The 21,569-nt window shown below is 34.8% G+C and overlaps 3 protein-coding genes across 3 annotated transcripts; all 3 read left to right on the top strand.

Annotated features, from left to right (window-relative positions):
• Window positions 1–43: 43 nt before the first annotated feature.
• Window positions 44–1,798, top strand: LOC137821358 (pentatricopeptide repeat-containing protein At2g21090). The gene has a single exon (XM_068625912.1). It carries the CDS (start codon window positions 44–46, stop codon window positions 1,796–1,798), a length of 1,755 nt encoding a protein of 584 aa, XP_068482013.1.
• Window positions 1,799–3,502: 1,704 nt separating this feature from the next.
• LOC137821359 (uncharacterized) lies at window positions 3,503–5,170 on the top strand. Its single transcript, XM_068625913.2, has 2 exons — window positions 3,503–4,271; window positions 4,623–5,170. Exons 1-2 carry the CDS (start codon window positions 3,580–3,582, stop codon window positions 4,708–4,710), a joined length of 780 nt encoding a protein of 259 aa, XP_068482014.1. The 5' UTR covers window positions 3,503–3,579; the 3' UTR covers window positions 4,711–5,170.
• Window positions 5,171–12,238: 7,068 nt separating this feature from the next.
• LOC137821633 (uncharacterized) lies at window positions 12,239–14,271 on the top strand. Its single transcript, XM_068626316.1, has 5 exons — window positions 12,239–12,781; window positions 12,989–13,206; window positions 13,366–13,494; window positions 13,849–13,980; window positions 14,063–14,271. The coding sequence occupies exons 1-5, from the start codon at window positions 12,490–12,492 to the stop codon at window positions 14,174–14,176; spliced, it is 885 nt and encodes a 294-aa protein (XP_068482417.1). The 5' UTR covers window positions 12,239–12,489; the 3' UTR covers window positions 14,177–14,271.
• The last annotated feature ends 7,298 nt before the right edge of the window (window positions 14,272–21,569 follow it).

Below are 21,569 nucleotides of genomic sequence, written 5' to 3'. Positions count from 1 at the left end.
AAATCATAGAGAAAGACCCGTAATTTGATTCAGAGAAAGCAACATGACTATGCTCCCCAACAATGTCGTTTCCTCAGTTGAAAAGTGTTCATTTCTGATTTCTAAGTGTGTCACGGCGAGGAGGGTGAAACTCACAAATGCCGTGCACGGTCACCTTATCAAAACCGCGCTTTTCTTCGACGCTTTCCTCGCCAACGGTCTTATTGACGCGTATTCAAAGTGCGGCTGCGAAGAAAGTTTACGAAAGACCTTCGACGATCTTCCCAACAAGACCACTCGTTCGTGGAACACACTAATATCGTTTTACTCGAAAATGGGCCTTTTCGACAAGGCCCATAATCTGTTCGATAAAATGCCTCAACGGAACGTCGTTAGTTATAACTCGCTAATCTCCGGTTTCACGCGATACGATCGTCACGAAGATTCGATTAAGCTCTTTCGAGTGATGCAAAACGGTCGTAACGTTTTAGTTTTAGACGAGTTTACAGTCGTTAGCGTAGTCGGAAGCTGCGCTTGTTTGGGCAATGCTAAATGGTTGCATCAGGTTCATGGGGTGGCAGTTATAGTTGGCATGGAGTGGAACCTGATTCTCAACAACGCGTTAATTGATGCTTATGGGAAATGTGGTGAACCCGACTTGTCGTGTTCTGTGTTTTGCTGGATGCCAGAGAGAAATGTTGTGTCTTGGACATCGATGGTTGTGGCTTACTCTAGAGCGTGTAGGTTGGATGATGCTTGTGAGGTATTTAAGGATATGCCGGTTAAGAACACGGTTTCTTGGACTGCTTTGATAACAGGTTTTGCGAGAAATGGGCGTTTTGGTGAAGCTTTTGATGTTTTTAAGGAAATGTTGGAAGAGGGTGTGAGGCCTAGTGCTCCAACTTTTGTGAGTATTATAGATGCTTGTGCAGAAGAGGCTCTTATAGGAAGAGGTAAGCAGGTGCATGGTAAAATTATTAGAGGTGGCATAAGTGGGAACTTGTTTAATGTGTATGTCTGCAATGCTTTGATTGACATGTATGGTAAGTGTGGAGATATGAAATCGGCTGAAAATTTGTTTCAGATGGCTCCTGTGAGAGATGTGATAACTTGGAATACGTTGATAACTGGTTTTGCACAAAATGGTCGTGGGGAGGATTCATTGGCTGTGTTTAGAAGGATGGTAGAAGCCAAAGTAGAACCCAATCATGTGACATTTCTTGGGGTGCTATCTGGTTGTAGCCATGCAGGTTTAGATAATGAAGGGCTAGAGTTGGTAGATTTGATGGAAAGAAAGTATGGAGTGAAGCCTAAAGCTGATCACTATGCTTTATTGATTGATTTGCTGGGAAGGAAAAACAGACTCAAGGAAGCCATGAGTTTGACTGAAAAGGTGCCTAATGAAATTATGAATCACATTGCAGTGTGGGGTGCAATATTGGGTGCTTGTAGAATTCATGGGAACTTGGACCTTGCCAGAAAGGCTGCAGAGGCACTGTTTGAATTGGAACCAAACAATACAGCTAGGTATGTTATGCTAGCAAACATCTATGCTGCGTGTGGTAGATGGGGTGATGCCAAAAGAATTAGGACGGTAATGAAGGAAAGGTGTTTGAAGAAAGAACCAGCTTTTAGTTGGATTGAGTTGAGAAATCTGAGACACGAATTTGTGGCCAAGGACAAGCTGCATCCACAGATTGGAGAGATATGTGAAGTGAACAATAAATTAGTTCTTCATTTGAAGGATGCTGGGTATCATCAGCCTTATATTGATTACCCTTTTCATCCAGATTATGATGATGATTTCTACTTTAATTAGGTCAGTGTAGCCGCATTGATGAGAAGCCTTTGTCACAATGTTATCATGCCACCGTGACTATCAAGGATGCTAACTATCTTCAATCATACTCCTCTCACTAGGCCGTGAGGCAATCTAATAAGGGTATGTTTGTTGTTATGTAGATAAGCTTCAACTGTCAGTTCTACTCAATAACACAAAACTCATGAAGAAATTGGAGTGAATGTGGATCCAAGAAGCAACGCATAGTTGTTCTGTGATTTTGCTCCAAATGTGGATCCATTATGGGAAAGGAAACATTCTCCAAGTAATTACTGAATGTGGTCATGTTTGGATTAGATATGAAGGTTGAGGCTCTAGCAAAGGACCAACCACTAGGACAATGGCTAGAAGAATACAAGAGTACGACTCAGCTATCCCAAGCAAAGACATACTCTTATACATGTTTGAAGAGTCATGACCTAGTTGTAAAAACTAGAATAGGATTTTCATTCCTAGCAAAATCACTTTGTTCAAGTAGTATAAATTTTTGGCTTGTCTTTTTGCCTTGAGTAGACTAGGGTTAGGGTTAGGGTTTTTAAACCCACTTAGAGTTTAATTGGGTTCAATTAGGTCCACGCTAACCCCTGGCCGGTCAGATAAACCCTAAATATAAATAGTCACACACATCACACATCTTCACATGACAAGTGTGACTAGCTTTAGGCGCCTATTTTGAATTCAAATCTCCCACCATTTTGCTTGTAACTTGACAGACCTTTTCACCTATAAATGGAGTTGTTTGGCTCATCAAAATTCAGATCAAATATACTTAAGTTATGATGTTGAAATCGCTAGCCAAACTCTCCTTGTCTCCTCTCTCTAGGGCAGACATCTTGTTTGATCTCTCTCATTTTCTCCAACTGATTAGGCCTAATCTTCACTCTCCATACATCTCACAGCACTCCAAGGATCCCAAGAGTTCTTTGCAGATCCCCTTTAACCTCCATTCTTCATTGTATCCGCCAATCAATTTCACAATTGAAGAACCAAGTCAATCCATGATGGTTTCAAGCTATCAAGTTAGGTAGCTTCATTGTAATTACAAACACTGGCATTGTATTGAAATTTTATCATATGGCCACATACAAACACAATCCTTTGATCAACTGTAGCTATTGATTAGCGTAGATCAGAATTATGAATTATCACTGCAAACAATTATAGGCCTTTCACAACTAATTGCCGGCTATTATTTATTGTGTGTAAATGTGTCATGAAGTAAAATTATCCATTATTTCTGTGTTCTCAGTTGACTCTTGAACACAACATAACTCCTTTTAATTTTAATTTTAAGTTTAAACTGACAACAGTCAGGTTTCTTCTAAATGATGACAATCTCATGGTCGTTGGGAGGGACCACAATACTTTGAAACACATTGCCATATGTGCCCTCCTCCCTCGTTCTTTATTATACTTTGAGAACATGACTATTAGAAACTGATCACAGTCAAAAGCTACTATTCTTCTAAGAAACTTCCTTTCAGAACGTGATTCTCGAAGCTTGACTCTTCCAAATTTAAGCTTTGATGAACACTCTAACGTCGCTCAATTTACTTTAAAACAACGTGAAGTACAATCCCAAGTCCTTCAAAGAATATTTGAGATGTGGAAAATGAACACTTTTGACCATTTACTTTTACTCCCATACAAGACGGCAACGACTTGCTCCTTACAAATTCCACATAAAAAAGACAACTTCTTTCCCCTACACTTATATTCGATATTATGTCTTCTCTGTCCCTTCACTCCTCTCTCTAATCATGAACTCAACCCACCAAACACACTCTCTTCACGAGAGTGAAGGAGACAGAGAATTCAGTTTCTGGGGTTCATCAAACATCACACCTTCTAATGATTGTGATCAATCACAATCACAAGCCAATGAAGCAAGGTTCAATAAGGAGGCACACTTTGGAGAAACACACCAAAGGAAAAACTTCAAGTTTGAGTACTCACCTTTTTGTTCAACGGCTTCCGACCCTTCAAGGAGAAAAGCTGTTGCACAAGGACAAAGGGAGCTTATGGAGATGGTACAAGACATGCCTGAGTCTAGCTATGAACTCTCTTTCCAAGACATGGTGGTTCATGAGAAGCATGTGCTGGAACCAGAACAACCACATCAAAATGAAACTTCCTTTAACAACACACACATGCAAAGTAGTGGCAATAAAGCTCAACTCAAAGAGCTAAACAAGAAGAATAAAACCAAAGGTAACAGTAGACCTGGTCAGATATTGCGGGTTGAAAGCATGGACAGTGAAACCTTCCTCCTGAAGTTGTTCTTTCCAATTTCTCTTGATTGGATGAAGAAGGATAAAATGAAGAATGGGTCCAAGGTTTCTTCTAGACCCTCATTGAAGGAATCTATAAAACAAGTGGGAAAAGATTGGAGAATTAAAAGATTTTCCTTTTCAGGAAACAACACAGAAGATGGCATGACTGACACAAACAGGTGGATACTGAAATTCTCCATATGCTTTGGAAGAACTTCTAATTCTGAGAGAGAGAGAAAAAACTGTGAAGAAAAAATTAAATGAATTTCTTCATAAGCTAAGTGTATAAACTAATTTATGAAATCCCTCTTATACAAGTTTTCTGAGTACCAGTCCTTTTTATGAAATCTCTCTTATTGAGTACTAGTTCTTCTTATTAGACTCAACTCGCTCCATTCAATAAAATTTTCCTTACAACATCTGTATTAGATGGCAAGTAGTGATCAAATAACTAGAAATTAACATAGTTTAAGTGAAACAAATTGGCTGTAGTGTATGTTATCCACTAATGCTTTTTTTTGTTTCATCAGGTATGTTGATCACAGTTTCTCATTCTCAAATGGTTGCTGGTCATTCCTTCCTTGTGCAAAAAACAAAACAGAGAATAAGGGAGGGTAAATTACTTGTGAGGGAATACAAAACATGAGGGGCCATGGAAATTCACAACTAAAAAGTGTAAAACAAAGTATTCAAGGGCATGAAGAATCCCAAAGGAAGACACAATAGAATTTTTAATTCTTAGGTTTTGATAGGAATTATGGGATTATTAAAATTTCTCTTCTGGTGTTATGGGAAAGATGTTGTGAAGGGCACGTAGTATGAGCCACAGGAACCTTTAGATTCTTTCACTCTATCGGTTAAATATTTGTTAGTTAACACACCAGAACCAGAATCGCATTACAATGAGTGAAGGAAACGTTGTGGGATAAATATATGGACATCTACCTTACACACTCATTGTTCTCTAGTTATTATTGAGAAATGTAAGGACCACCAGCAACTTCTCTCTGTTCATCATGTCAAGAGTTTTGCAGTCCGTTTATGGAAAGTTCAACTTCATACGAGTCGATTTGTTTCGAAACTTTTGTCCTGTTTTAGACTTATACGAGTTTTTTTAACTTTCTACTCATTTCTTACTTTAATCCTTAACAAGAAATTTGACGTGTTTACCAACTTGTTCTTTATTGACACTTTTAATTTATGAGTAAAAAATTACACATGAATGGTTTGTTCATATTTGTGACACCGTGGTGTAACATTTTAAATTATTAGCTGAAGTTAAATTGTTTAAGGTGGCATGTTTGATTTTTAACCATGTAGAAAAAAAAAACAGAAGGAAAGGGAAGGGGAGAGTCGGTGACCCCATCTCTGTGTGTGGTGGTGTTGCCGTCAATGGGTTTTGTTTGATACTGGCATTCATGAATGGGATGGGTTGTAGGAGGAACATATTTGGCTCCTGTTCTCACATTTGTTAACAGATTTATGCTACAACTTTAATGCCTTTATTTTTATGTGTATGTTGAGATACTTAAATACAACTACATTCTCCCACACCATATGTTAAATACAACTTATTTCAAAATTTTATTTATATTAAATTTTATTAAAAAATATATAATATTTTATTATAAAAGGGATTGTGAAGTGGAAGTAAGAAAAAAAAAATTAGTGATAAAGATATTTTTTTTAGCCAATTGACTTGCTCGCGGTTGACCTGGTGACAAGCTTTAGCTCCGGTCTCTTCTGGAATCTGTTTTACGCCTTGTTACACTGGAACATGGTTTCGTTGAAACAGAAGGGGTCATACCGGTTGATCACATTCCGATGATCAAGTCAATAAGAGCTTACTAGAATTTAAGAAGTATTCAGTTTTAGATTCAGAAACAATGTACATTTACCTGTGGTCTCAAACCCCTTTTATAGCTTATCTCTTGTAATAGCTTTTTCTCATGAGAATCTAATCTCAACTGAAAGCATGCGTAACCAGGAAACATTTTGTTCATGGGCACCTTCTCTCGAGGTGCTACAACAGAAAGGAATTTTATCTCTAATGAGAGCATAAAAAAATAACATAACAACCACCTACTAGCAGGGCCTCATCTTAGGGGCCAACAACAGGGAAATATTATCCTTACGTGGGCACCCTACTCATGGTGCAACATTATCTTTCACTATGCATGCAACTTAACTCATGTGTGTCCTAAAACACACACACTTAGGTTAAAATATGTTTACGTGACTTAACCATTATGTGTACTAACATGTCTCTTGGGACATGCACTAGCTTGAATGTAGAGAAAGTTGCTTTCAGAAACACATCATACCCGAGGTACGAGGACAACTGTGGATCCTTAGCCTGATACTCACCTGTGACTTGTCCAATAACTAACAATGAGTCACTCTTCACCAACAAACTCCACGCACCCAACTCCTTGGCCAACAACATCTTAGTTATCAAGGTTTCTTATTCAGCTTGGTTGTCGGTGGCTTTGAAGGCAAATCTCAAGGCCTGCTCGATTAACAACCCACTCGGCCCTTCTAGAATGACCCTAGCACCACTCCCTTGTTGGTTAGAAGATTCATCCATTAAAAGGACCCACTAGAAGTCATTAGCATCTGGTTGGGGGCCCTCAAATGACAGTTCTACCATAAAATCGGCACACACCTGACCCTTGATAAGCCCTTAGGGTTCATACTGCAAAATCAAACTTGGAAAACTCAACTGCCCAACGAACCATCCGACCTGCTATGTCGGGCTTCTGAAGGACCTTGTGGATGGGCAGATCAGTCATCACTATTACAGTAAAACTCTAGAAATAGTGGCGGAGCCGCTGAACTGTGAATACTACCGCCAAGGCGGCCTTCTCAATAGCCTGATACCGTGTTTTTGGCCCTTGCAACACTTTGCTCACAAAGTAAACAGGCTTTTGGACCATGTCTTGCTCTTGCATAATGACCGAGCTAATTGTCCGATCTGTGACTGCAAAGTAAAGACGAAGGGGAGTACCTGACAGTGGCTTACAGAGGACATTTGGGTTGGCCAAGTACTCCTTCAACATGATGAAGGCCTCTTCACACTCGCGATTCCATACAAAACGGTTATTCTTCTTCAAGCATTGAAAATAAGGGTACCCCTTATCTCCACTAGCTGACAAAAATCGAGACAAGGCAGCCATACGTCTAGTCAACTATTGGACCTCCTTCACGCTGATAGGGCTCCTCATTCCTATGATTGTTCCACACTTGTCCGAGTTAGCTTCTATACCCCGTTCAGTGAGCAAAAACCAAGGAACTTCCTCGCTTCTACCCCGAACACACACTTTTCTAGGTTCAGCTTGAGGTTGTATTTTGCTATCGTGGTGAATAGCTCTTCCAAATCAGCAATGTGTTGATCCTTCTCTTCTGATGTGACGACCATGTCGTCCACATATGTCTGCACATTCCGCCCAATCATTGGGGCAAGAATTTTATCCATCAACCTCTGATAGGTGGCATGACCTTGTAGCAGTAGCTGGAGAGCTCGGTCATGAAGACAGTTTTGCTCTCGTCTCAGGGGTACATACGAATCTGACTGTACCCCTAGAACGCATCTAGGAAACTCAGCAGTCGACAACCTGAGGCATTGTCCACCAAGGAATCTATGCTCGACAATGGATAAGAGTCCTTGGGACAGGCCTTGTTTAAGTCAGTGAAGTCGACACACATCCTCCACTCTCATTAGCCTTTTGTACCAACACCACATTAGCCAACCACTCGGGATATTGGATCTCCTTTATGTGGCCAGCCTTCAGAAGCTTCGCGTTTCTTCTCTGATGATCAGGCACCTTTCTTCGTTGAATTTCCTCCTTCTCTGGACTACCAGCTTGACCTTCTCATCCATAGTGAGCATAGCATAAGAAATATGGGTCTATCTCGGGCATGTCCGCGGATGACCAAGCGAAAGCATTCATGTGCTTCGATATCACCTCGGCTATCTTGTCTTGCAACTCTTGACATATCGACTTGTCGAGCTTAAACTTCTTGCCTCCTATTTCTTTTTCCTGGACCTCATTAGCAAGTTCAGGTCCCCTTTCGCTAACGACTTCAGCTTGTATGATCTCCTTTGACTCTCCCGTCTGAACAGTGATTGAGTATTGATTGAGTGCATTCCCCTTATACTCTTCAAGCTACCCTTGTAGCACTTCCTTGCCATCTTCTGATCAGACTTGATGGTGAACACTCCTCCATCAAGGGAAGATAACTTTATTTTCATGTGCCTCATTGAGGACACCGCGCCTAACCTGTTCAAAGAGGGTCTTCCCAAAAGAAAATTGTAAGTTGAGATAGCATTAACTACAATATATTTGATGTTAATCGTTCGAGCTGAGGTGCCATTCGAAAAAATCGTCCTCAACTCGACATGTCCACGTACTTCCACTTGATCCCCCACAAAGCCAAACAAACAGCCATCATACGACTTTAACTGATCAGGAGACAACTGCAAATTATTGAATGTCAACCAGAACATCACATCAGCTGAGCTCCCCTGATCGATTAGAACTCGGTGTACCTTCCTTCTGACGATGAGGACAGATATCACCACTAGATAATCCTCATGAGGAACCACATCCTCCAAGTCAGAGCTCGTAAAGCAGAGGGTCGGCTTTGGTGGATGGTTAGGTCTCCTCGCCTCCACTATCATTGCTTCTCTCGCGTATCTCTTATGCTTGGAGGTTGTGCACCCTCCACCCTAGAGTCCTCCCGAGATGGTGTTCAGCTCGCCATGGACTGGTACCTCATGCACTTGATCCCTGGGAGCAACCTCTTCCTTTGACCCTTCCTGGTCCCCCTCAAGATATTCTTTCAGAAATTCATCCTTCACCAAACCTGCCAATTGGTAACCCAGAGTTATACATCGTTCCACGTGGTGCCCAAATCCCTTGTGGAATTCGCACCAGGCATCCTTTCGTGGCCCCAGATTCCTGTTAGACTTCTAGGGGAATTTCATTTTTTCCACTACCCCTAGTATGCTCAGTAATTCCTTGTAGGACATTCGAAATTTGGGTCGAAATGTCAAATCTTTTCGAGCCTTCGCCTTGGGCACGTTCTTCTTGGTTGGCTATGGTGTTCACCTTGTGCTCGTTCTCTTCTCGGTCGTGGCTTCGTTGACCCTCAGAGGTCGGGATCGGCTACCCTCCTTGGGCTTGGCCTGCCCTGGATATGTGTTGTTGTGCTTCACAGATACTGCCTCCTCCGCGTTGATGTGGGTGACAACCCAATGTCGTATTTCGGCAAATGTCACTACCGGATTCTTGATCAATGAGTCACTAAATGGCCCTGCCATGACTTCCTGCTTGAAGGTGTTGATTATCAGGGGCTTGTCGTGGGTCTGGAGCTTCACTGTAAACGCCCAAAACCTGTTCAAATAATTTTTTAGGGACTCACCTTGTCTTTGCTTCACGTTGAAGAGATCAAATGAGAACGGGGGTTTGGTCTAGTTAACGGAGAATTGTTCCCTGAACAACTTGGAAAACTGGTCGGAGGAGGTGATGTGGCTGTCAGGAAGGCCACTGAACCATTGCAAGGTTGTACCTGTGAACGTACCCATGAACATTTTGCAATAGATGGCATTTGTTCCTCCAGAAATAATCATCTGGGTGTTGAACACTGTAAGATGTTTTTCAAGGTCTTCTACTCCCGTGAAAAGGATCTTAGGCGTTATGTAGTGTGGCAGTATAAGAGCATCCATGATCGCCTACGAGAATGGCTTGGGATGATCTCTTGGTTGTGCACTCGGACCTCACTCCCATGTAGAGCGTTGATCAAGTTGTTGTAGATTATTGTACAATTCCTTGTTGGCCTTGCGCAATTCCTCATTGTTTGCTCGTGAAGCATCTCTCTCCGCCATCAGTTGATTTTGCCTGAGCAGCTGCTCAGCTCGAGCTTCCGCAATAAGTTTTTCCTGTTCAGCTTTAGCCTCTGCCATTGCTTCTACCATTGCCTCTGTCATTGCTTCTGCCATTAGCCTTTCCTGCTTGACTTTGGCTTCGGCCAATAGCCTTTCCTACTCGGCTTTGGCCTCACATTAGATCCACTTTTACTCTCTCATGTACTACTCGTTGGCCTTTTGGAGAGCTTTCACGATATCCATAAGTTGTTGTAGGGTGTGGGGGTGTCATTCCTTCAGGTCCCAATGGTACTTGCCTAGTGTTCCTCATATCGTTGGTGAACTCTCAGACAATTGTGGATGGGTCAAGTTTTATCGGGCACCACGGTGGACGCCAAATGTTCTTGTCGGTTGAATTTCTTGCCAGTTGACTCTGGTGACAAGCTTTAGCTCCAATCTATCTCTTCTAGAATCTGTTCTACGCCTTATTGCACTAGAACATGGTTTCGTTGAAACAGATGATCAAGTCAATAAGAGCTTACTAGAATTTAAGAAGTATTTAGTTTCAAACTCAGAAACAACGTACATTTACTTGGGGTCTCAAACCCCTTTTATAGCTTATCTCTTGTAACAGTTTTCTCTCATGAGAATCTAATCTCAACTGAAAGCATGCATAATAAGGAAACATTTTGTTCATGGGTGCCTTCTCTCGAGGTGCTACAACATAAAGGAATCTTATCTTTGATGAGAGCATAAAATAATAACAGAACAACCACCTGCCAGCAGGGCTCCATCTTAGGCGCCAACAACATGGAAATATTCTTCTTACATTGGCACCCTACTCATGATGCAACATTATCTTTCACTATGCATGCAACTTAACCCATGTGTGTCCTAAAACACACACACTTAGGTTAAAATATGTTTACGTGACTTAACCATTACGTGTACTAACATGTACCTCTAGGTTAAGAAATCATTTTTACTAATAGCCTTGCACCAACGTGTGAAAAGGTTATTTTAATTATGCCCCAACGGGCTTACTGACAAAACTAGGTCCAACACATTACCCACTTTGCTGGCCCAACAGTCGAGCTGGCCTACCTATACCATGCATCGCTCCTCGACTACCGAGCACTGAGCCATGAGCGCTCTGTACAGTACATTTTTCATTAATGGAAGAAAATTTGAATGTTAGAAAAGAGTGTCAACCTATCATTATTCGGTCATACAAGTTTTATATATATAAAGGATAAGTATTGTTTCACACCCTTGTTCAAAAAGTACATTCACTTCTTAAAAAAATGAAAAATAAATTATTAAAATATATGGAAAACGATATACTTTTATCTCTCAATTTTTTTTTAATTTTGAAAAGATTTAAAAAAAATATTATGTATTGATTATATATATATATATATATATATATAAAATGTCTATAATTTGTTTATTACTTATTAATATATTTTTATATTATAATAAAATTATAATTTGTTATTTAATCAAATTAATTTATAATAACAAGAGTAACATTTTATAAATATATTATTTTATAAATTTTTAAAAATTTATTATATTTATCTAATCATTTAAAAAAAATTATTAACTTTCTTTACACTTTTCACTCTTGTTCTAAAGCACCTCTATTATTCTCTTTCTTTTTTTTCTACTATGTTTAATCCAGAGCAAGAGAGACACTTACAAAAGAGGGAAGAGGGTTCTATGGTTTGAAAAGAGTAATCAAAGAGTTGGATATCATGTAAAATTCATTGTATGAGTATTCATTATACTAATTAAATTGTCATATATTTACTTAATTATGAGATATATCATGAAAAAAAAAACTAAATAAATTGATATTAGATTTCACTTTAGAGATACCGATAAAAAATAACACTTCATTAGATATGCTAAATTTGGAAAGATTAATAGTATATAGATAGTTTTAAATGATATTCATATTTATATGTTTAATAAATTTTTACTGAGATCTAAGTTTAAATGTTATTTGAAACAAATTAATTTTAAAAAAAATAATGACGACAAAATGGAATTTTTTATGATTTTAGAGTAAAGTAAAATTTACGATAATTAATTCTAAAATTAAGACTGTCTTGTCATGAGTTTTTATGTGTTTAAGGTTATGTAAGTTTTCATGTGTTTAAGGTTATGTAAACAAGTACGGATAAACAAGAAAGATGATGAAGAAAAAAAGCAAAGAATGGGAAAGAAAGAAAAACACTGATGAGGGGAATAAAAAATAATACTGGTATATACAGGAGTGATAAACATTACACTCACGTTTAAAATTGAAATTGGAGGATCAAAATCTAGAACACACGACAACACAAATCACGATCAATAGAAAGAAACAAGTGGAGGATAGAACCTTCCAACAACAACCACAAGAGTCGTGTTTAAATCAAACACCGCAAAAAAAAAACCAATCATGTTAATATCGTTCTTTTTCTTGTTCCTAAGTCACTGTAACTACCGACACTTTTTGCTCAAGACTCAACACTCACTCCTCCATGCCCATGGCCACTCTCTCCTTCCCCATTTTCCCCACAACCTCCGCCTTCAGGTTCAAAGTATCCGCCATAAACGCCACCGTGGCCATCCCCGCCACCAAGGTGGCTCCCGCCGTCATTGTCGGCGGCGGAAGAGTGGGACAGGCCCTGCAGGACATGGGCAGCGGCCAAGACGTCCTCCTTCGCCGCGGAGAGGCCGTGCCGCTGAACTTTGAAGGCCCCATTTTGGTGTGCACGAGAAACGATGATCTTGAAACCGTGCTTCAATCAACTCCTTCTTCCAGATGGGATGGTGAGTCCTTTCACTGTATCATGCTTTGTGGGTTGAATTTGTGTGGATGGACTTTGTTAGGAGTTAAAAGATCGATTGAACAGGAGAGTCTTTAGACTTCAATTTCACGTCATTATATAGCTAACATATCTTCGTGCTGCTCATCTTATTACTCAATGTGGGAGTCCTAGAACTTTTGCTGTTAATGATTTGGTGTTGTTTCTTCAGATTTAGTGTTTTTCCAGAACGGAATGATGGAGCCGTGGCTTCAGAGAAAAGGATTGGATGATGCAAACCAGGTGTTGGCTTATTTTGCAGTGTCGAAAATTGGAGAGGCCCCCATTGATGGCACCACTGATACTAATCCTGAAGGCCTCACTGCTGCATATGGCAAGTGGGCTTCTGTTATTGCTGCAAGGTTAAATGCTGGAGGCCTCTCTTGCAAGGTATGCATGATATTTGTGACTAAACTAAGCTACCATTGGTCTCATACTACTCTGAAATTAGATAAATGTCTGATGAATCCTTGAATTTTGTCCATGATATATACAGCATACTGTCATTTACACATCAGATAATATATCACATGTATGCCTCAAAACCAGGTTCTTGACAAGAAGGAATTTCAAAAGCAGATGCTGGAAAAGCTTATATGGATTTGCTCTGTAATGCTTGTTGGAGCACGTCATGGAGGGGTTTCTGTAGGTGTTGTGGAAAAGGAATTCCGCACCGAAGTAAGTATGCTTTGCAATTGTCATATCTGCTAATTCTGTTAATCAATAACATCTTTATTACAAGACAATATATCAGCATGTGCACGGTTAGTTTAAACTGTGTAGTTAATAAGATGCTTCATGGTTGGTGATTGCAATCATTACCCTCTCCCCTCCTCACCCATATGCATAAGATTTCTTCTTTTGGATCTTGAATAGGTGTCTCTACTCAGTGACCTTTATCAATTCCTTTCTGCTAGTAGGGTTAGAAATTAGTAGGTAAAATAGTTTTTTTTTTATCAAACAGTTTGAGGTAATATTAGTGATGTGTTCAATACTAAAAGAAATAACAGTGAGTGATGTTTTCACTTTCAGTTGTCTAGCCTTATAGCAGAACTGGCATCAGCAGCAGCAAGTGAAAAAGGGTTAACATTTGAAGAAGCAGTGGAAGAGAGGTTATGTGCATATTCCAGAGCTGTAGCCCACTTTCCCACAGCAGTTAAGGAGGTAAATGATACAATTAGTGCAATAAATATTTGATTCACAACATAACTTTCATATATAAATGTTATGCTTCCTCTACTTGCAGTTCAAATGGAGGAATGGTTGGTTTTATTCCATCTCTGAGAAGGCTATGGTCCAAGGCAACCCAGACCCATGCCCTTTGCATTCCCAATGGCTAAAAGAGTTGAGAATTGTTTAAATTTAGCCTCAAACAAATCAATTCATTTGTCTCACTTTGTTCTTAGAAAGAACATATCAATGTAATTGAGGAAATAAAATATGTTTTCTCATTCACATGTTTAGTGGGTCACCAGTGCAAGAGTTATCTATATTTTGCTCATTTCACTTAGTGAAACCACAAGGAAAACTTAGTGCAAAAGGATGACATACTTAAATACTCTTGATAGATAATCTCAAATCTCTAGCCAAGAAAACTTATGCTGAAACCGATTTAATGAAACAAAATGTTTTAAAATAGAATTAAAATATTTAAAAGTTATCTAAAATTACACTAACTAGTATTTAAAATCAACTTTAAATCTTACTTGAAATATGTAGCACAAACAAGATACGGAAACTGATACAACAGGGACACATACACAAAGATACGTATCATCTCTAAAATGTAGGACACGGGGACACAAATCTATATATTATATAATTATGAATTATATAAATTGACAACAAAATTTTATGTGCATTAAGTATGTTTCAGGTTATTCTTAGCAAAAAGATGTTTTTTATGGCTTATTCGAAATTATTTGTTCCTTATTTTTATAATCATAATAAAAATTTATACAATAAATTTGAGTTTTTAGAAAATTAATGTATTTCTCTTTTTTAAAAGTGTGCTAAACTCGTGTTAGAATTCTTAGAAATCCAACAAATATTTTTTGAATTAGATACTTAATCGATAAGTTTCCTATGAGTATCGTACGAATATCGTGTCTAATATGTCGTATTACACGGACACGCCATTTAAGAGAAATATCCGATCTTCGACCTTCGTACCTTCATGAGAAAAAAAAAACATGTAAAAGATTGCGTTCTTCATTATTATCGTGGGACAACATGGGTGTTGTACTAAAATCAGACCTTGTCCCCACAGAATATCGTGCCATTGTTTCTTTGCAATGGTTTTTAGACTGAAGTGAGCCAACTTGAGGATTCTACTTCTTAATGACCATATGTTTTAGACCCAACAACATTTGGTCATGTGTGGAAATACCAGCCTCGAGTTCCCTCACTACTTATAACACCACTTTCCTCGGCAAGTTAGATAAATTTCCTTTTGCAACTTTATAATTTCTTCCTACACCTTCATATTTTGAAATTACATATTTTTTCCTTTGTAATTTATATGTGTATGAATCTTCCATAATTCCATTTTTCTTCTTCTCCCTGGTTTTGCTCCTACTCACTCATTTTGTTGCTACTTTGTACATCAAGGTTTCAGCAAAAATTAGTTGAAGATTGAGGTTTCTTAGAGTTTGAATGTGGGTAGTGTTAAAAGTTCAACATAATTAAGTTTTTGGGCCTTTATTGGGCCCATCCTTTTTTCTGTTTCTGCCACATGTTTGAAGCAGCGAGAGAGAAAGAAGAACGAATCTGATGAGAGAAAGAGAAAACTAGTAGTATTTTCTTTTGTGGTTTTTGAAAAAGCTCTGGATTTAATTTCTCGATAGGATTTTTTGATTAAATAATTCGTAGCAAATATTTGAAGTCAGTGTTTTCTTTCAAATTAATCAAATACAATAAATGATATTTTGAATTGTATAATTTATCATAAAAAATTCACTTAATTCAATAAATTAAAAGGATTATCACTTTTACATATTAAATTATTCTATATAATTGAAACTTAATTTATAAAGAGTTAAATATATTTTTCATCTATATACTAAAATGTTAAATTAGTTTTTGTTTCTATTTTAAATTTAGACATCCTTCGTACTTGTACTAAGAAAACTATTGGAATAGGTCTTATTAGTCTTTTTTTACATAACAAACGAATTTCTAACGTAGACTTGTAATATTTTAGCATCTATGTCAGTGATGAGTTAACATGAAATATTTTAGTATATTAGTCTACATTGAAAGTTTGTTTGCCACGTAAAAAATACTAGCAACAATCAATTTCAATAGTTTTCTTACTAACCCCTTCTTTGCTTATGTGGATGTAGTGAGGATATCAACTATTTGGATTTAGGGTGTTGTGAGAAAGTGAAGGTGGGGATATACCTATGAACAGTAAATACCCTCTCCCTTCCAAATTTATCCTCATTTATTCTAATATTTCACATTATCACAATGCTTCATTTGAATGTATTAGTATTTAAAAAAATTTATCGTACAATGTTTAAAATATATATATATATATATATATATATATATATTGTTGGAGATCCCACATCGACTAGAGATTAGAGCCTTTCATTGTATATAAGTGGGTGCAAACCTCAACCCTATGAGTCGGTTTTATGGGGTTGAGTTAGACTTAAAGTCCACTTCGCAATATATATATCATCATAAAATTTAAGAAAGTTTTAAGTTTGTTTATTATTTTATAAAATATAAATTATGTAAATAATGATAAACCAATGTACAAAAATATAGTTAAATAAAATCTTCCATTTATATATTAGTTATTAGAGTAAATCTAGTGATACCTATTTTTCAAGTTCTAATAAGATATTTTATTAAATGTGGTTGAATTTAGTTTTGTTTAAAGAAAAGAATATTATATATCTAATTAACACTGAAAATAATTTATTAATAAAAACTATATTTCATTATAAATATTAGTTATTAAATAAATTTAACTAACACAAATATTTAACAAAATGAAATAATAATAATTAATTATTCAACTATATGGGATTATACTACTAATATGTTTTTATCCTTATTTTTTATTATAATTTTTTATGAAATCATTTTCTATGGTTAATTAAGTTATATTTTTGTTGCTGTAGTAGTTTTTAAGATTGCTTTATTGTGACTTTTTTAATATTAAAAAATATTAATTTTCTATTTATATAAGATGTGATTTATTTTCTAATTTTATAGTATATGTTTAATATTTAAAGAAATTATTTGAAGTTCTGTTTTTATTTAAGTTGTTGTTGTGTTTATATTAATATATTTCTATGTATAGTTATTATGTTTATGAGTTATAATTTATTTGATTATAATTTTTTATGAAATTTGTTTCTATTGTTAATTACGTTATATTTTTGTTGTTGTAGTATTTTTTATTTTTCATTACTACAAGGTTTTTAATATTAAAAAATAATATTTTTTATTTATTTATATAGTATCTGATTTATTTTTCAATTTTATAGCACATGTTTAATAATTTAAAGAAATTACTTAAAGTTCTGTTTTTATTTAATTTGTTAAGTACATATTTTTTCTAATTATAATTTTTATATTATATATTTACATTTAACATTTTTTTTTCTAATTATAATTTTTAAATCTACAAAATATGTGAAAGTTGTTCATTTTTAAACAAAAACAACTCATTTTATTATTAATTTTTCTAATAGACAAGGGTAAATCTGTAAAGTAATATTTTACATCTTTAAAAAAAAAATTCTCTAACAACCATCTTGTCACTCTCGCATAAACTTTTCTCACACAACCACCCTAACATACTCTAATCCAAAACACCCTCACTTTCTCTACGCTTTCTTCTCACATCCTCATACATCCCACTCCCTCAAATCCACACATATCCTCTCCCAAATCCAAACAGACCCTAGTGTCCAAAAGGTCTAAAGTTTATACTAGAGACAAAAATATAAGGACGAAAAACATATTTAACTCATTTATAAATATTAATAATTTAAGTTTTGATGTTATATTGCATCCTCTAAATAATATAATACAAAATAAATAATCTTAAAAAATATTTTTAATTTAATATTTAATTTAAAAGAGTAAGTTAGTTGGTTCATTCGCTAAGTCCAACCTACCTTATTATCTATATTAAAAACATAAAATAAAATGAAATTATACAACAAAATCATATAATAATATATCACTATGTATTAAAAATAATAAATAATAAATATTTGTATTTTACCTAAGATATCATCAATAAATATTTGTGCAACCTCATGTCCAATTTTTCATATTTACCACCAATATTTTGATTCACAAAAATCTATGAGCACATTATGAGATAAAAATACTTTGTTAAAATAAAAGCTCAAATTGTTACTTAATAAGAAAAAATAATCTGATGTAACTACTTCAACCATCATATTTTTAACTTTAAATTTGTTCATAACAACTTCTTTTGTATATCTTCTTCTTACTCCTAAATTATAGTTCAAACCTCGTATTATTAACATGTTTTACCTTTAACTTGAAGACAAACAATTTTTCCTCTAATTCAAATACATAGGAAAAGCATAAATAACAACATTATACATAAAAAAATTGTTATAATAAACTTATCAATCTTTTATTTAAATATGTAAAAATTATACCATTTCATTTCATGTTCATATAGTATAGAATTGAATATGATTGATTCAAAATAATATTTACATAAAAAAAAACATTGCATAATCAGTTTATTCAAACACATCAATCTTAATTAAATACATAAGAGTTCGTCTTGGAAGAATTACAAATCACACTCTAAACATATATTTTTTTATAAATAACCAATAGAATTTTAAAATTTTTTTACCTTAGTCATTTTCATTGTGTGCTTATTTAGACTTATCACAAAACCAAACATCATATACTAATGGTATAGTGCAATGTTGCATATGATACAAATAGTATAAAATCAAATTTCATCATTTATAATATATTTTATTCATGTTCTTGTAAATATTGGAAAATCGTGAATTCAACTGAGAATCTCTCTGGTTTTTTCTTTCTCAATGTATCTTCTAAGTTACTTATCAATTTGAGTTTGTAAGATGATGAGTAGATGTACTTACAAAGGATTTTCAAAGCTTTATGAATGTCATTAATTATCTCTAACTATTGAATTAAAAATACAACTATTTATACTACTAATTAATGAGTCTATTGGGTCCAACACCTTAATTTTACTCCAATGAATAGCAAATATAATATTCTCATGTTTTTGCAGATAATATCAATTATCTAATTAATATTTGTAATTAAACTTTTGGACTTTGACTTCACTTGTTAAATTTAATAAGAATTTCCAAATATATTTTTGCCATTTAACACTTGCTAGTTTTATGATAATGATATGTTTGATTCTTAACAATCGACGAGTCAAAAGATCGATAGGCCCACAAGTCTTCTAGAAAATTGCAGAGTAATGTTGGCACAGAGGTATGTCAGTTCAATTAACAAATATAATTGTTCTTACAACTTATTTGAGATCGAATATCCCATATCGAGTTGTTCATGTCTTCTCTTCGATTTCAGTTGTCTTCCTTCGAGGTCTAAGAGGGTGGAGTACCTACAATGATACTCCGACACTCAAGTCAGATGAGGTATGTTCAATTGGTTCAATTTAGAGTTCAAAAACCATTATCTTTTACCATGAGGATCCCCTCTTATTTATACTTTTCCATTGGGTCTTATTCTGTCAGAGAGTAATAAAATTAAATCAAACTTTAATTTTTAATCAAAGAAGGTAATGCCTAACAAAATAAAGTAAATATTAACAATACTTCAATGAATAAAATGATGTATAAAGAAATTAATGTAAATAAAATTCTATATAAAACATTGACCACCACCAATTTTAATTCCAAAAACATAAGATTCCTTTTTAAAAGTACAAAAATAAAGAAAGGCGGGCTGACCTGCCCCGCCCTGCATGTGATCCGGATGATCGGCGTATTAGGCGAGTCGGACCAATACAGGTTCAAAAGGTTAACATGCCTCTCCTAAATGATGGTGGGTCGATAGCGGATTGACCTGTCAAGCCCAACTCGTTTTGACATCCCTAGTCTCAATGAGAAAGAGAATGACTTGTTTGTATATTTCAAAAACAACACCTCACCTATTATTTGACAAATACTTTCCACAATAGATCAAATTTGAAACACCTGAAATGACAAAAATGTCCTTAAATAAAAGAGGAGTGCGGACCACAAATATTTCTGAACTACGTTTATGAATTTGGATTTGCGAAACATTTTTCTGAATTTTGAAAATTCTTTTCCAAAATGATTTTTAAATTTGTTTTCCTAATAGTATTTTTTTGCATTTCAAATTTACTTTTATAAAATAAGATTTTGATTTTTGAATTCTATTATAAAATTTTATTTCTATAACACAATAATCTATTTCAAATTTATTTTTTTAAGATATTTTTAAAATTTTGATTTTTCAACCAAAATAAAAGATAATTTTGAAAATGAATCATGTCACAAATGGTAAGGTGGAGAAAGAATTTGCCTATTAGTTTAACTAATTGAAGGCCATTCATGAAAATTATTGACCTAAACCATTGCAATTTAATCAACTCACTATTAATATATATTTCTCAAATTTTAATTTAGTATTGAGATATTAGTTTTCTTTATCCTTTAGAATTTTCACAAAGAAAAGCATACGCAACTACTTTTATTATTTCTTTCATAGATACGTTATTATATAAAATATTTACTAATTTCATGATTAATTAAATCTTGTAAAAAGACTATGAGTAAACACTTTTACAAAATAGTCAGTTTCTTTATTTAAAAATAAAAAGCCTGATATCATATTTGTTTTTCATTTTTTTCACTCACACTATAAAAATATAATGAATGTTAACCGGATATTCCTTGTTATAATATTTTAATTCAAACTTGTTAGTGATTGAAATTTATTATACAACAATTGCATGTTTAAAATTTGATTAGGTATTAAGTAACTGAGATTACTTGAATAGATGAAGAAGTGAAAGTCCAACAAACTCTGGTATGTAGTGAGTTTTAGAGTTGGTGCATTTGTGATAGATTCTGGTGCACGCGCATTAGTAAGAAGTTTCAATATATTTTAATTTAAATCTTTCATTTTATAAGTTTTCAAGAAAAATAATTTTCAGTCTTACTTTTTTTATATAAAATATATTATTATAAATAAATAAAATATTTATAGATATTATAATAGATCTAACAAATAGACTTCGTTAATATAAGCTAATACAATACTAAAAAATAAACTTTTAAATATAACTTAGTTTGACAAAATCAATCTACAAAATATACATCCACGTCCTGTAAATTAATTTTATTTTTAATAGTTGAATTTTCAACAGTATTATTATTATACACAGAATTCAACTTTCATACTTTGGTAGTCTAATTGTATTCACCCTACCATTATGTAAGTGCAATTGCACCACTTTTTTTTGGTTAAGTATCCATTCACATTAATTATTATTATTTTCATTCACTAAACTGTTGAAAGAAAGTATGGCAGTCACGTTTCAGATCTGAACATGATTCGTGCTTATGGACCGATATAAGATATTTTGGACTTGGAATACGACATTTGCAAGATATCGAATCTTAAAATATTTAAATTGCACATTTAAATAATACGGATTGGGCCAAAGTTAAAAGATAAAAGAAGTTATTAAATTAAAATTTTAT

Source organism: Phaseolus vulgaris, chromosome 9 (assembly GCF_051622355.1).
Source record: "Phaseolus vulgaris cultivar YP4 chromosome 9, ASM5162235v1, whole genome shotgun sequence".
Lineage (NCBI taxonomy): Eukaryota > Viridiplantae > Streptophyta > Magnoliopsida > Fabales > Fabaceae > Phaseolus > Phaseolus vulgaris.
Note: the sequence above shows the minus strand (reverse complement) of the source record. Positions and strands in the feature narration are given on the sequence as shown.